General features: G+C 39.2%; 2 protein-coding genes across 6 annotated transcripts in view; one reads left to right on the forward strand and one right to left on the reverse strand.

Annotated features, from left to right (window-relative positions):
* HOOK3 (hook microtubule tethering protein 3) overlaps positions 1-10,710 on the forward strand; it is a 77,418-nt gene extending 66,708 nt beyond the window's left edge. For all 5 annotated transcript variants that reach the window (XM_026866186.1, XM_026866191.1, XM_026866188.1 and 2 more), the window contains one exon: positions 7,860-10,710. In XM_026866186.1, the coding sequence (XP_026721987.1) occupies positions 7,860-7,875 (16 nt within the window). In that variant the 3' untranslated portion in view covers positions 7,876-10,710. The remainder of the gene's footprint in view (positions 1-7,859) is intronic.
* A 3,368-nt stretch (positions 10,711-14,078) lies between these two features.
* Positions 14,079-16,201, reverse strand: part of KCMF1 (potassium channel modulatory factor 1) — a 39,727-nt gene continuing 37,604 nt past the window's right edge. The window contains exon 6 of the mRNA XM_026866216.1: positions 14,079-16,115. Within this exon, the coding sequence (XP_026722017.1) occupies positions 15,854-16,115 (262 nt within the window). The 3' untranslated portion in view covers positions 14,079-15,853. The remainder of the gene's footprint in view (positions 16,116-16,201) is intronic.

A 16,201-nucleotide genomic window follows, 5' to 3' on the forward strand; every position in this document is an offset into this window, starting at 1 on the left:
TAAGGGTTGTTACACTTTATAAGACTGTCTTGTTGCAAGGGAATTAGGCATTTAGTTTAAAGTGCTAACCTGTTGCTTAAAAGAAATGCTGAAAACTCATTACAGAAATGCAAAATTAGTATATTATAATGTTGTGAACTATATTTGCTACTTACCAATGGCAGAAAGAATGACTTTTTAAAAATCTCCTACATCAAAGTTTGCTTTTATTCTTGGTATTTATTGGGGAATTAGGATGGATTTTTCAGGATTTTCTTTATCTACTGGTGTTACCTCTTTTGCTGGCAGAGCTGAATATTTTCAAATGGTTTGTTCCACTCTTCTGGTCAAGTATATGCTTAATATATATTAGAAAAAGGTTGAGAAATATTTAGAACGCTTTAATATGCTGCTGCATCATCCATTTAAATGGACGTTTGTCTTAATATTTTATAATTATGGATGAACATAATTATATGGAGTACATAATGGATCAAGGCCTGATTAGTATTGTTGATGTTAATGTATTCCATGTCATCCCCTACTAAAAGACTTGCTTTTAATATATTGATTCAGGGTATAATTGTATTAGTTGCCTTACTAATGGTACCAGTGCCTTCAGGTGAGTTTGTTGCTGACTGTTGGAAACTGGCTGTGATTTGTTGTACTACATCTTTAGTGTGTAGCTGGTTAATTGCATGTCATCATATCACCTTCATGTTGATCAGTGGGGTGGATAGTGGCCCCTACTTTTTCATTTAGGTTCTGTTCCTACAAAGTTCTGCTTTTTCCCTGCCTAATTATGTTATACCTATCATTTTTGTCAAAAGAATTGATGAATACAGAAGACCTGAGTATTAGCTGAAAGTTTCATATACATACATCTTGCAGTGATCAAGTTTTATACATTTTTCATTTAGAGACTGTTTGGACCCTAACTGCACACACAACATTTATTTTTTTACTTTATTTTAGTGCCTTTCCAAGTGAAGATATTTTTTCATAAATCACTTAAGAAAGAAGACATAGTAGCATTCATTAATCATCTGAAGGTCTATGTTAATTCAAAACTTGGGTGGAATAAGCAAAGGATAATTACAGGTTTTAATCTATACTAAGAAATGCATTCAATATGTGTCTGAAAAAATTTATCAATTCTGATTCTTCACACACACACCCCAAACCACCACCCCCTGCAAACAGATGTTGAAGTCTGTTAGCTGTATATATGTTTGTCTTTTATTCCTCACATTTGGAAAAAAATGAATTTCTAAAAATTCTCTTTACTTATTCAACATATGATGTGTCTAGGCTATGCTTGCAAGATTAGATAAAGCAGTGAAAGTATCTTCTTGTATGCAGAAAGGTAACAATGTAAAGGAAGTTTAGGACAATTTCTGTAGCTCAGTGAGGTTATACTAATTTTGCTGTTTTACTGAGGTACAGAATACTAAAGGGACAAGAAGTAGTATGTGTTATCTAGTAAGATGACCACATTGTATGTGGGATGTTTTTTACTGATCTTATTCTAGTCATTTGAAGAACTCTTTACCTCTTGCCATCTGTGAACACAAGCAAATAAAATCACTTCTCTGGGGGGGGATTTGATGTTCTTGTTTGAGATTACAGCATTTTAGATCACTCAGAGGAAAAAAAACTAAGAATGGCTAAAGCTCCATTTTTATCTGACTGGCACTGTCTGTTAACAGACTGCTAAAGCCTATTTGTGAAAACAAGAAATACCAGGACCTTAACTGGAAGTTTTATCCCTTAATTTTGTCTAATAATTTCCTGTTGCTATTAATTAGTTGCAGGTCTAAAATAACTTGAACACGATCTGCACACTAGAATAAAACTACTTGCTTTTACTAATATTCATTTTGCCATTTTGTCTCCAAAGTTTTGAAGACAGGTGAATGAGCCTGATGGTTAGGAGAGGAACATATGCTGATCAGAAGCCTCATTTTTAGCTTTTACTTTCCTATCTCTTATGGCTTCTTTTGCTTCTTGGTGGTTGTTGGCTTTTATCTTCTACTTTGTGGTTCTGGTTGGTCTTTCTTTTTCCCTTAAGACACTGAAGGGTTTTCTATAATTCCATTCAAGAATATATAGCATCAAAGAGCAAAACAAGAGATTGAATCTGTGTTTTGCTGTTGCTCATAGTAATTGTTAGGCAAGATTGAACAAGCATTTTGTCTTTTGAGAATTCACAAGCTTGTAGAATTTCTGGTATTTCCCAGAATTTGTGTTGATTATAAAAAACTAAAAATACACTGCAACTAAAAACACACTGCAATCTATATACTCTGTTGCTGTCCAGTTCCAGTAAGCAATTTGTTCTGTCTTCTAATGGTAATCATCAAGAATTTAATTCCTTGTTCTTCAGCATTTTACTTCTATTACTTGCTGCATTGTTAATTTTTGGGTATGGATGAATGCAGGTGGTGAACCTTCTCTCTCACAAGAACAGCTTCTTTATTGAAAAGGGTTCCACATTGTTATTTCCTTTCTTGTTACATAGCTTTAGAAGTAGCGTGGTATTAAGAACAAGAAGGGGCTCAGAGTGTGACTGTAGGGAATAAACACATGTATAGACAAGCTACCAGTGAAAATTACCTGTTCATGTAAGGAACACTGGTAATTTTATTCATTGTTTAGAAAGAATTAATACTACTGTTTTATGATGATCTTAAATAGTAAGTAGTATATGCCAGCTGTCAAGAAAATGTAAGAGGATTTGTCAATTCTAAAGTCCCTGGTATTTTGACATGTGCAAATGTTGTGATTTAACCCTAGCCAGACACTAAGCACCACAAGCCACACTTTCACTCCTCCTTCATCCCAGTGGGATGGGGAGGAGAATTGGAACAAAAAACTAAAACTCATGGTGGTTTGAGATAAGAATAGTTAAATAGCTAAAATAAAATAATAAAAAATTTAAAATAATAATTGTAATGACAATTAATATAATTATTTTTTAAAATAAAACTCAAGAAAAGTGATGCACAGTGCAATTCTCACCATCTGCGGACCGATGACTGAGCAGCTTTTGCTTTTCCTCCATCCTCTAGTATATGAGACTATCTTGATTTTCTTCTAGTCAGTGATTTGGAGGAAGACTGCCCTGAATGTAGCTAATTTTTCTTTTTCTTATAAAGCAAAATAGTACCTGAATTCTACTAATTTTATAGTGATTTTTATTCTTGCCTGACATTTTGACTTTTTGCAAGGATTGATGAGGGAGGTATTTTTGCACTCAGTCAGCTGTGCCATACGGACGTCTTACGGGTTTTTGCATGTGTGTTTTAGGTAGAATGTGAACTCTGTGTTTTGCAGTAATATTGCATTGGTAAACTAGTATTGCCAAACCAAGTTTAGCAAATTTTTCAGGTATTTTATTCACCAATATTATGCAAATAAATAGCTAAAAGAGGTAATCTGTCAGGAAATAACTTTCAAGGGGTGTGTTTTTCTCTAAACCAAGTAGTCATACTTCAGGGGTGTCACCTACAGTTTGATAACTGGGTTACGACTGAAATGTGATCTCAGGAAATCAAGCACTTAAAAAGAAACCTTTTCAGAAGTCTTCTGTAGAACAACTGTACTAGCTAATGCTGGCAGTATGATACATGTAGCATTCTGTTAAAATGAAGAGATGAATCATTATAACAATTCAGTGAATGATGTTTTGAGCCTTACCAACTGTACACAGCCCAGACACACGTCCCCTTCCAAATCTGAGCAGTACTGCATTTTGACGTTGTGCCTTGCATTGGAAAAAAATGAAATCTTGTGTTATATCATAAGTTGATATATAAGCAAGTAATGAATCTCACTTGTACTCACATCATCTCCATGAGCCAAATCATATTATTGGCTTGTGGCATATGTCTGATTCCAGGTAGGATCCTAGCTGTGCTACCAGTTTGTCCCTTTCAAGGAATCACAAAAATGTCCTGGCCTGACTGATTGCATTGCCGTGTTTCTATGATCTTTCTTCCCCTTGGAAGTCCATAAAAGGAGCTTGTCAGTGACTCTGAAGGCTGTAAGTAAAAATAAGGAGCGATTTCTTTAGTGTGAAGGAGACAGATGCAAGCAACAAATCTGAAGAGCAGTGTATGTCTTCGACCATTTTTGCTTTTGGTGTTAATTTAAAAACAGTGAAACAGAACCTGAGCTTTTGGAGCTGTTTTTAAAATTTATTATTATTATTTTTGAATTGCAGTTGATTAAATATTAGAGACTTTACTTAATGTGAATAAGGCAGAAGCTGTCATCAGCCACAGCAACCTCAGACTTCTTGTATCATGTATAGTGAACCCCCAGAGATTTTGACTCTACTGCCAGGTTCACTGCACTGTTTGGAAATGTTGCAGACTTATCTAGCTTTGTTCTTTGTTTTACTTTTGTTGATTCATTGAAATATTGGGACAAAAAGTTCATTTTTAAATTTATCAACTCCTTGAGTTACTTAAGAATGAATTTCGGTTGAGGAGCTCTAGGAAACCTGACAAATCATACAGTCCCATGAGGCACTGGAGTCACACCTAGCAGTATAGGCAGGGCAGCTTTCCAGATAAATTGTTCTGGTGTCAGATTTGTAGTCAGTGGGTCAGAAGTAGCTCACGATAACTGCTGTAATTGAAGTCTTCATCCATTAGTTGCTCGGGGATGGTTTTGCTGTTAACTTTACTGTGGCCCAGGTTCTAACCTTCACTTTTAGGCCTTGCCAAGGTAATGCGTAACTCCTAAAGTAGATTTTTACATTAGTTATTGCTACAAAAGTGGTCATTTGTCAGCATGCTGAAGAGCTGATTACTACAGGCATGGTACAGATTTGAAATTCTGCAAATGGAACTTGAAACCCTAATAATTATCCTTAGCTTTAAGAGAAGATAAAATCAACAAAGGCCAATTGTTAGCTTGTTAGTATGCTCCCATTGTTACCGTGATCATGAAAATGAGCATAATTTTATGAGAAAATCCCAAATGGTATAGTATTTACGGAGTTATGAAATAGTTTTAGTGAGACCATCAGGCTTTTGATTTGGGTTTAAAAATTCATTTTGTAATTTAAAATTTTATAAAGCAGAGATTATAGTCCTCAGTTACCAAAGATCAGTAAGCAGGAGAGTAAGCATATTTCCTGGAGTTATCAGTGGTTTTGAGAGAGATTTTAAAGCTTTTATTTAGCAGTGCCAGTGAAATCTTGGAATAGTTAGAGGCATGACATCGTAAGGCCACAATTCTTATAATTATTGTCCGGTTTGTATTCTCTGGTTGTAAAGAGTTACAAAGTGCAAAATGGTGTTAATACAGCTCTGGAAGATGCTATATTGAAAATTGGTATCTTTAAAATATCTAGTACCATGGAGAAAGACATAGAAAGAATGGATTGAGAAGGAAAAGCAAACTTTGGCAGTAGAAGCCAATTAAAGTTAGGAAATCTACAGGAAGAGAAATCTAGAGGCAGTTACTTCAAAGCAGAAGCTTGGCAGAAATATTTGAATAGAGTGTCTAGTGTTAGACTTGAAAGTGAGTAAACCGCATTGCTCTAATAGCTTTGGTGATTGTGTCACAAAGTACTGCTTTACAGGCAGCAGGTTTGTTGGCTAAAGAAAGGATCAAACATAGACTGGACAGGAAAAAAGTAGTTTCTCAGAGAGGACATATGGCTGGGTTTGGGTGGGGGATTTTTTTGCTTCAGGTTGACTTGTGTGAACAGTGCTCTGAAATAAAAGTTCTTTTGTTGGTAGGTGCCTCCAGAGCTGGCTAGGTTAATGAAAAAGACTGCCATCGTTTCTCAGTCTTCAGTATGCTGGAGTTGTCTCAGTCAATTCTGTGTGTTGAAAAAACAGAAGAGGACAATGAGAATTTAAGATTTTAAGGGATGGATAGCCATTTGTACTGAAGTAGAGCGAATGAGATTAGGCACTGAATATTGAAGGGAAATGCTTTACTAAGAAATAATCCTCCAGGCTGGCAACAAGCATTCACTTATAGCTGAAGTATTTTGCACCGAAGAAGGAAATAAGAGAAAGTCACTCCCCTGTAGACACATCATCTGCTACATAAACTGTCTCTTTCTGCAGATGCTGCAGAAGCAGTGTCAGGTTATGCTGAGTGAATTTACCCTCACATCTCATGTCTGTTGTCTTCTGAAGAGTTACTACCTCAACAGGTAGCTTTAAAATATACTGATTAATTTTGAGGAATTCTCCAAGAGAAAGAAATTGACAGACTTTTTTTTAGAACAAGATTAGAATTTCTAATCAAGAAAGGGCACTATCAAATGAATTTGTTGAAAAAGAATATACTGTCCGGAGTTTACAAGACTTCTCAAAAGTACTACTGACTCAGAGAGAAACCTGCAATGTCATTTCTGTTTATGTGCAACAGGACACTTGAAGTGCTACTAAATATTAAGTCTGAACTAAGTAATAGCCCTATGAGACTAAAGGACTAGACTATTCATTTATGCACAATAGAATAGATAAATGCTTATGTAGCTTGAACTTTTAATTTTTTTTATAGGCTAACTACAGCAATCTTCATATTATTAATCCTGAACTCTGTAACTATGCACCCAAGTAGTGCCAAGCAACCTTAACAGCAAAGTACTCAAAATACACTCTCAAGGTCTGCTTTGCTGAATATGTTAATTGTAAATTTTTTTTCTTTTATTTTACTTACATTTCCATGTTTCTATTTGTTGGTTGACTATGGTTAGTATTCTGGGTTGGTGAATGAGAAGAAAAAAGGGGTGCACAAGCTGCAGGACTTGTATCAGAAAGGCAGATTTTTTGCAATAAATCTTTGATTTTAGTTATAAATATTCTTATCTATTTAACCTGGATTTTCCTGTCACAGAAGCTGTTCTTAGAATCATTTTTGATCAGTGAAATACTAGGAAGAAGGAAGTGGGGAGAGAAACTGCTTGCATGCTTTGATTTCAGTCTGGTGAAGCTATTTTGCTCTTCGTAACATCACAGTGAGTGCCATGTGAAAATGAGAATGAGCAGTTAGTGCTGTGCCATGCTGTGTAGGGATATTTGTGCTACTTGGGGATGCTGAAAGCACCATAGCTGTGTTAGTAAAGCATTCTACCTGTCCAGTTAGACCGGCCAAAAAAGAGGGTGCATCAGCAAGGATGGAGAAATATGCAAGCTCTCCAGTTCTCTTCCAACTTAGATTCACTCCCACAGCATTGTGATGAGCACTTTGGGCTGCTCAGTAGCTCGTACTCTGCTTATTTTATCAAGAATACACATCATTTTCTTGCAATTAAATCCTGTATTTGCAAGCAACGAATAGAATTTGCCTGTATAGTGTGGTAGTGATGCTGTTGTAGCCTCATGTACAGGATGAGCTTTGGTGAAACATGAACATTTAAAGTCTTCGGTGGTGCTCAGAGCTTGAAGACTCAGACAGAGTCATTGTGACCCTGATTGTCTTTAATACATGACCACAGCCGTATTGAACAGGCACCTTTCACTTTAGTTTTTTAACTGTTGTACTCACAGACAGCAGGAATGCCTGAGACTTTTTCATCACTGTGTAAACTTTGTTTCATAGCTGTGTTATTTGAGAATGGTGCCCTGAAGCACTTTATTCAGAAGTGTTTAAATTTGTCTTAATTATGTCTAAATTTAGATATGTTCAAGACTGTTTTATTGCTTTTCCCAATTACTGGTGTATAACCTGCTTGTTAATTTGAAGAGTTGCTCTGGCAAAGATGCTTTCCCTGTGAATTTGCACAACTCTAAGTAGAGACAGCCTTACTAAACTGCTCTGAAAAATAACTGTTCTGTTCTCTGGGGTTTTTCAATAATAGTATGTTATCTGCTTTTTAACTTTCTTCTTTATTCTTTTATTTGCAGTGATGTGGTTGCATGACCTGCAGCATTATTGTAACAGGGACTGTTCAGTGCATGACTTGCTTTTCTGTCCAGACTGCATAACCAAAACTTAACCAGTTCTACACTTAAGACTCATGACCATCTGATTTCAAAGGGATATCTACTTGCAGAGAAGCTTACCATCTTGGGGAGTGGCTTTCTCATTTCCCACTTCCATTTACTCTTTCTCTTCACAAAAAGTCTCCTATGAGGCTAGAAGAGAGAAAATCCAGTATTCAGAACTCAACAGGAGGCGTTCTGCAAACTGACAGAGCACTGTCAGCTCTCCATTTTACTTCCACCTGTCCACTTAATTTAATTCTGATTAACAGTATTAACACACAGACTTTCTGCAACATTTTCATATACTGAACTATAAAAATCTAGTCCTAATGAGTTCCTAAAAATGCCTATTGATTACTGTTAAAATTTCAAAGAATGTGTACCCTTAAAGCATCCACTTTGCATCTTTAAAATTAAGAGAAGGAGGTGTTTTACCAGGAGAAATGACTAATGAATTGCTGCTTGGCCATTCCATCTTCCTTAGAAAATCAGGCAAGGTTCATCTGATAATCTCCGAGCCAGGCAAACTACCAGGTGGCATTTTGTTCACAGGCACTGCCTGGTTCCTTGCTATGTATATACACTGTAGTTTGTGGCTATTGTATTTTTCTCTCTATATTTTAGCTGTGTTGTTATTTTCTTTCAGAAACTTTTTTTTCAATCTGTGTGCAATTGTTAAAACAATCTGAGAAAATAACATGAATGGAGATAAGTTTGAAAGCTGTCTACACTTTCAGTATTATGCAGACTGTCTTTGCCAGTTTATAATTTGGGTCGTTTATCTTTTATCTGTACTATTTTTTTTTCATCTCCTTATTGCAGTCTTAGCTATTTTAATTTTCAATTGCACTAGCTTGGCTGTTTCCTTGTATTACAAAGTTTAGCTGTAAGAGTTGCCATATGTAGACAGTGTAACTCAAAATGCTTTGTACTGCCTATATTAATTTAAAAAGCTGCTTATTTAATATTCTCAAGTATCTGCATATTTGTACTACTGTATCTTTGTTTTGTATTGGACACCCAGTACTGGCAAGATTCAGAAGAAGGTGGGAGTGCTGTAGTGTTGTAAGTTAAGAGGTTTATTGTATAGGAGTTAGTATGTAACAAACGGGGAAGGGCGCTTTTAAGCCATAGCATTTGCAGGAAAACCTGAAGAGTATCGGTGATGGGTACTGCAAGTGGTTTGGTTGAAGTCCAGTTCTAGAGCAACCCCATTCTTGCTCACTTGGATCTTAATCCTGCAAAAATAGAAACATGTATGTACTCTGCTCACTTCAAAAATGGTTTTGCTTATTCAGGCAGTAGCATAACTGTCGGCCCTGGTTTCCATATGAGCACCCCCATGCTGGAGAAATGTGTCCAGTAGCCTCTGCAGTCACTTCTGGCACAAGACACAGTATGAGCCTTGTACCTGGCCAGTCAAGTGGGGCTTTGGGCAGAGCTGCACCTCATGTGCTGGGGCACCTGTGTGTGTTCAGTCTTCAGGGATCTGGATACCCAGTGTGTCAGCAGTGACTTAGAGAAAAAATGGATCACGTCCATGCCTCTCTTTACAGAGGGGTCTGTGTGCCACCCTGCAAAGGGAAGGGCGGGTAGGAATGGGCTCCAAGCAGTGCAGGAGGGGGAAGGATAAGCATTAAGATCCTGGTAAGGAGTGTGTGGCATGTTCCCTTCTGGATATTGTACTAGACAGGGGAGCCTGTGGCTGTCAGGTGTGCCAGCTGACAGCAGTCTGGAAAGATCCCTGGGGGGGGGATATGTCTTTAGTGGTCCACCAGGACCTGGTGTGGTGAAGTCTGATGTGACTTGCAGGCAGGATCTGGGGATTGGTGGTGACAAGTCAGGTATCCCTGCAGCAGAGGCAGTGGCACTTTCATCAGGCGGAGTCCACCAGAGATGATTTGTGTCTTTCCAGGTCCTAGCCATTGATCCCTTGTTATGTGCCAGGGCAAGCATTACTAGAACTTCTTTTTGTTGGGTGGTAAAGCATGGTTGGTCTCTCATTTGCAAGTGCTGCTCTGGCTGGGACCACACCCTGCCCCAAGCGAGGCTGGGTGCAGGATCCCTGCAACTGGGGGCTCTGTGCAGGGCAGGAAGGGATGGCTGTGTTTGCATGCACCTGCCTGCACAGGTGTCTCAAGGTGAAGCTGAGCAGTACCTCATTTCTCAAAGTGGTCTGTGCAAACTAGAGACTAAGTATCAGTTGTTCTTGAGCCTGAAGACATTTGTATTGTCAGTGTGTTTAGTTTGAATTCACTAATGCAACAGAGAGATGTCAGGTGGAGCCAGTAACTCAGCAAGTGAGCTGGCTGCTTAGATTAGCCTAGCATCTCTGTCATGAAGTGATTGAGAGCTCACAACCTGGTAATCTCCAGCATGTGTCTGATGTACTAACTTCATTTGTGCTGCATAGGAAACTTTTACTTTCTTAATAGCAGCTTGTTTGACTGTCCTGAATTATGTGTTAACCAGTATGAAAGTAAGTTTGTGAAATTGCCAGTGATATATTTTCTATAAAAGAATGGATTCCTAGAGTGTCAAAACATGAATTTCCCATTTCAGTTCATCTATGAATTATGTGACTACCAGATTGTCATGGTAGCAGTATTAATATACATATCTGTATATAGACAAAAAACATACTCAGTAATGATTATTGGAATCAAAAGGTTTAATATTTTTTCCCAGTCAAATACACTAATGCTTCCAGGGTGACAGAAGTGTACAGTTGTTAAACAAATTGTAAATAAATGCTTATATAAAATGTAAATGCTTGTTTTTCCTTTATTTGGTAGTGGGTTATAAAGTGAGGCTAGTGCACAGTTCATGTTAAAGTTACTTGTTTGGGTCTGGAGTGCTGTTCTGCTCTGAGGTGAGGGTAGCAGCCAGCCAGTGATCAACAGGGAGCAACACAGGTCATACAGACCTTGCTTTAAGTGCACTTAGAATCAGTCAGGGAAAAAAATGTGACTTTTTATAAAGCAAAGCTACACCTGGGCTGCTTTAGTGTTAACTGGATATACAAGGGGCATCTTGGAAATGCTTTTCCTGGGGCTGTGCAAAGGAGAGCAATGGCAGGTAGGCAGCAGCAGGAGTACGCCACAGACCTCTTGATTTTTGCTGGAAAGTATCCTATCTGGCTGCCTCATCACTGCAAGAATCGTCAGACATGGTTTGCTGGCCCAAGGCTAAACAGCTGAAGTAACGATTTTTCTCTTGCTGGTGGAAATTTAGCTACAGAGCTAAAGTGGGGGGAACCTACTGGTAATACAGAGGGAAACAATTGTCCTTTCTTTCTGCATTGGTAAGCAGATTTTCCACCTGGGGTGGGTGGGGGAGGCACTGTCACATAACTGTAAACGTTGGTTGTGAAAGAGATGGCAACAGCCAGCACAAGATACTGAGCCCAGGAGCATCATCTGTGGTGTTGGTGCTGAGAGGGATGCCTGAAGACCCCTGTTACAGCCTTTCAGGAGCTGCCCTGTACAAAGAAAGCAAAAATGGAAGGATCCCCTGCCTGCCTCCCCCAGTGCCCTGCCTGCATGCTGTAGCATCCCTGTGGCAGCAGTGGGAGAGCCCTGGGCAGCTGTGTTTGCTAGCTGGGGAGGGTAGAACACCAGAAGTGATGGCCAACTCTCCCAAGCCACAGGCACTGTAAAGTGGATAGTGATTCACTCCAAGCCTCTGCCTGCCTCAGTCCCAACCTGTCACTCCTCTTTCACCTTGGTCATTACTTCATCTCTTGCCTCCAACCATCATCCTCTCGGCTACCCTGTCATTTCTGCCCCCTCCTCGTGCGCTGAGACCCACATCAGCATCCCTTGTTTTGCCTCCCCTCTCCCTTTCCTGTCCACTAGCCTCCTTCATCTACATTAACTCCTGCAAAGCAAGTCACCTTCCTTAGGCCTGGGGTGGGGGGACATGGCACTGTGGCCCACCCAACCTCTCACCCTAACCCCACCACAGATGGAGCTTTTACCTCTGTATGCTAAGTACATTTATCCTTACATTAGATACTCTTGCAGGAGGCAACAGCCACAGCTGTGTTAAAAGGACTTGCAGAAGCACCAGCTAGAAGCTGCACCGTTCCCCTTTGTGCACACAGGCCTGTCTGCAACACAGCAGAGCCCAGCACATTTGTATCCATTCTGCTCTGGAAGCAGGAGTCAGCAGTGCAATTGCCAGCAGGATGCACAAGACCAGCTGCAAGGACTGCAGGACCACCAAGGAGGGGAGTGCCACTCCACCCTTCCACCACAGGACACAGCAGAGGAGATTCTGCCAGCTCTAGGCCTCTGTGTGCTTAGTCCCTTTTCCTTAGCATCTGAAAATAAAATGGTCTCAAACCAGTAAGGTGTCCCATTTCTCTAACAAATCAGGAGGATTCAGAAGTGTGTTAGGTATTGCAGGGAAGAGGAACTTCAAGTGATGTAATTGAAAAAGCCTTTACATACCAAATATATCCACTGCTTCCATTTTAGGTCTTCTGAGAACCCCAGAAGGCATCAGAGCATCTCTGCCTCCCAGGACTTCCAGCTGGTAACAGAGGACTGCCTTTATGCCTTCCCAACAGACAAGCATCTCAAAACTGCAAAATGTGCACACATCCAGATGTTTGGTTTCTGGGCCAAGACACAATGTCCACAAGCTACCTGGAAGCACAACTCCACACCAAGAAGGAAGGTCTTACAAACCATTCCTGAGACAAGGGTAGAGAAAGGAAAACCCCCACAAACAAATGCAATCAACTCCCACCCTCTGAACATCGCAGGGAACTGATGAAGGCAGTCATAACCACCCCAGATACAACTCACGGTGGACAGAAGTTCAAGTGAATTTTCAATGTTTACCACACAAGAGGTCTGTTTTTAGGTCAATGCCAAACAGCAAAAAAAAATAACATACCCTAGATAGCCGACCACTAACAGAACATAACTGGAATTGCACTAACTTTTCCATGAACAGTCTTGTTCCACAGCACCCTCAAACAAGTCTGCACGTCCTTTCTACTGCTGTAAAATATTGGCGAAGTATACATACCATGCTGTCTGCCCCCTTCCCCATAAAGGCTTTCTGACAGTCCTTACTAGCTGAAGACAGACACCAGCATGAGACCTGGTGCACCCTCCCTTGACAAAAGACAAGGCAGACCCCAATGCACTATCAGCAATCTGGGGGATGCCGGGTGCCTGAGCAGTGCACAGGCACAACACCCAGTCCATCACACACATATCACAGGCAGCCTAGGACCTGTCCCAGCTCAGCTATGAATATGTATATTCAGTATCAAAACCTCTGTGAGGGTCCCCACCAGCTGAACCAGAAATTTAAGAACACTGGTGTCTGATACAGGCTTCACTGCACTCCATGAATTTTGAGTGCAAAGTATTAAGGCTTCCTTTTCTGATATTACAGTACTTTTGGGTTTGGGCTGTTCTTTTTTGTTTGTGTCTGTCCTCTTCACAGGGAAAAGGCAATAACTCTCCTGCAGTGCTCCCAAAGGCTATTTTCATTGTAGCCAGAGCACCTTGAAAATAAAACACAAATGTTTTGGAAATACCCCCCAAAAAAATACTACTCTGACAAAGCTTACTCTGTGAAGGAAAAACACTACCCTGCAAATAGGAACTGGCAGACTACTAGAACAAACAGCTTCCTAGTAGCCATTCCATATTAATTCTAAACCTAAAAAACCCCAAACAATTGAACATTTGTAAAAGTTAATGTGATATCCACAAATATATTTAAATCCAAGTCACCATATATTCAGTCTCTAAACATGGGTAATACTGTTCTGCAAACCTCTTCAAAGCAAGTGGAGTGTAGTCTGGAAGCCATGCAATGCAAGTGTCCTCTGGAGACCAGCCATACACCAATTCTAGGTAATAACACTCTGAGAAGAACCTATTTTAAATGCATCTTTGTATGGAAACTTGAATTCACCTACCTGTGCAGAGTTCAGGGTTACATACTTCATCACCTGCCAAAGCATGTGGTTTTAGAACATGTTTGAGTAAATGACAGAGGATTTCTACATGAACTGATTTTCTAAAGAGTTGGAATTAAAGACAGCTGCAAAAAATTCAGGAACAAAACTGCCTGGGTAATACATCAAAACCAAAAGAAAATCAACTGAACAACAGTCTTGAAAATGCTTTATTGAACCGTGTGTCTTATTGTAATGTGCAGAAGATGTGTTTGAAAGACTACAGCTTGAAAAAATTTTGAAAATCCTGAACAATCAATAAAAAAAGTCCCTACTGGGGGTAACTCTCAGGATAAGCAGAGGTCTCATTTAGTTTCCCTTGAAACATTTTTTGTTGCAGAGACTAAAATCTATGTGGAAACAATCAGGATTTGAGAATTTAAAAAAGTCTACAGGGTTGTTTCTTTTGCTGCTGTTATTTTGGATTAGCATACACATCACAGTTCTGCTGAGAACACCATCTGGTGTTCAAGTCTGTAAATTTACTCTATAGTGCTAGCAATGCTGCAGAGATGGAAGGATACAGAGAGAGAGGGGGTGAGCTGAGAAAGATCTGGAAAGACACCATTATGATATCAGCCTAGTTTAAATTTTTGTCAGAAGCTGTGCGCACTTTTGTTTTTATAATCTAACTTTACATTCAAAAAAGCCACCAAAAAAAAAGGAAATAAAACCAAAACCATATCCCTTCTGTCCTTGTTTTGGGGCTACTATAAACATCTATGCACAAGAACACCATACTCTTTTTATCCAAACCAGTTAACAGTATAGGGATGTGGGTGGCATGATTCAACTAAAAGGCTTTTTCAACTTTTTTATACCAGCAAAAATAACCAAAAGAAACAATAAATAAAAGGTGCTAACGTTAACATTAAGGATTCAATTGTAATATACTGACAATCTGGGAATCCAAATCCTCAAGCTCTCTTGATACTCACAGGTCTCTGCAAACTATGAAGCAAATACATAAATAACTCAAAATATGATTGAGACTGTGAAAGGCTTTTTAAACTAAGGTAACATGATCCAGGTTAACTTTTTTTTTAAAACACAAGAATATATGAATTGTCTACACCTGAATAAAACATATTTAACAAAAAAAATTAACAACCACAAAAATGAAAAATTTTAAACAAAGTGAACATCATTCCATTTTAGGGCACACAGAAGCCCCTTGCAGTAGCTTCCAGTAGTGGCCTTACTGTTGGGTCTCCTACCAATACATAAAACGAAGTTCAACTCCACACTGAGATGATGGCTAACAGGGCAACATAAGGGTAACATACAGCAAAATGCCACACCCTGGTCATGACAATATATCCCACTGCAGAGTCTCCATCCTGTGCAGGAACAGCACACAGACATGTCATTCTGTTACATATTATTCAAAAGCTACTTTGTGGCCACAAACTGCTAGTCAACACTAACCTTTCTGTCATGTAACGTTTGAAAATGGGAAAGCTTTGGGTTTTTATAGTTTAACTCCTTGTATTTAAATTTTTAAATGACAAGGTCACTAAAACTCATGCACGCTGCAAAAAACGTCATGCAGTAGTTAAGGTAAACCATCCAAGCAGTTTTTATTCATTAATATTCATAAATACACACAGCAGCTTCATTAGAGATTTTTCATTTTTTTCCTCTTCAGTTTGAATGTGGACTATTAGGAGAGACTTTTGCATGTCAAGGTACAGGACACAGAGCTTTTTGCTCTGCACTGCAGCCTACATTTACCTGCTAGAAGTAAAAATTAGTTAAGTGGAAATGATTATCATATATATCTTTTCTCTCTTTCTTTTGAATGTACACAATGTAACAAGAGTGACAGACCTGAAATTACAATCACCAAAACAAACCCAAGATAGTTGTTGTCCACTTTCATTGGCAAATACAGCACAGAGGACATTGTCTGCAAAGTGGGATGTCATCAAAGAGGAGGTGGAGGAGGCTCATTTCCTTTATTACTCTCTTTTAAATTTAGGTTTTCTAAAGCAACATCTAGAGGCATAATATCTACACAGCCCATAGCACCAAAATCTGCAATCTCCCCCCGCTCATCCTCATCTGAGGAGGAACTTTCTTCCTGCATCAAAGTGGACAGTAGAAGCTCCTGAACAAACAGGCTGCAGTCTGCCCGTTCACTTTCCATTGACTGACGCTCTGCTTCTGACATCTTCGGATCATTCAACCTGTACAGCAGCAAGGGAAGAGAAGACAGGCAGTTGGTAAAAGCCTTTTTCACTGATGACACTACTGACAGGCACCAAAAGGCACT

This window comes from Athene cunicularia, assembly GCF_003259725.1.
Source record: "Athene cunicularia isolate RWA chromosome Z unlocalized genomic scaffold, athCun1 chrZ_part2, whole genome shotgun sequence".
Taxonomy (NCBI): Eukaryota; Metazoa; Chordata; class Aves; order Strigiformes; family Strigidae; genus Athene; species Athene cunicularia.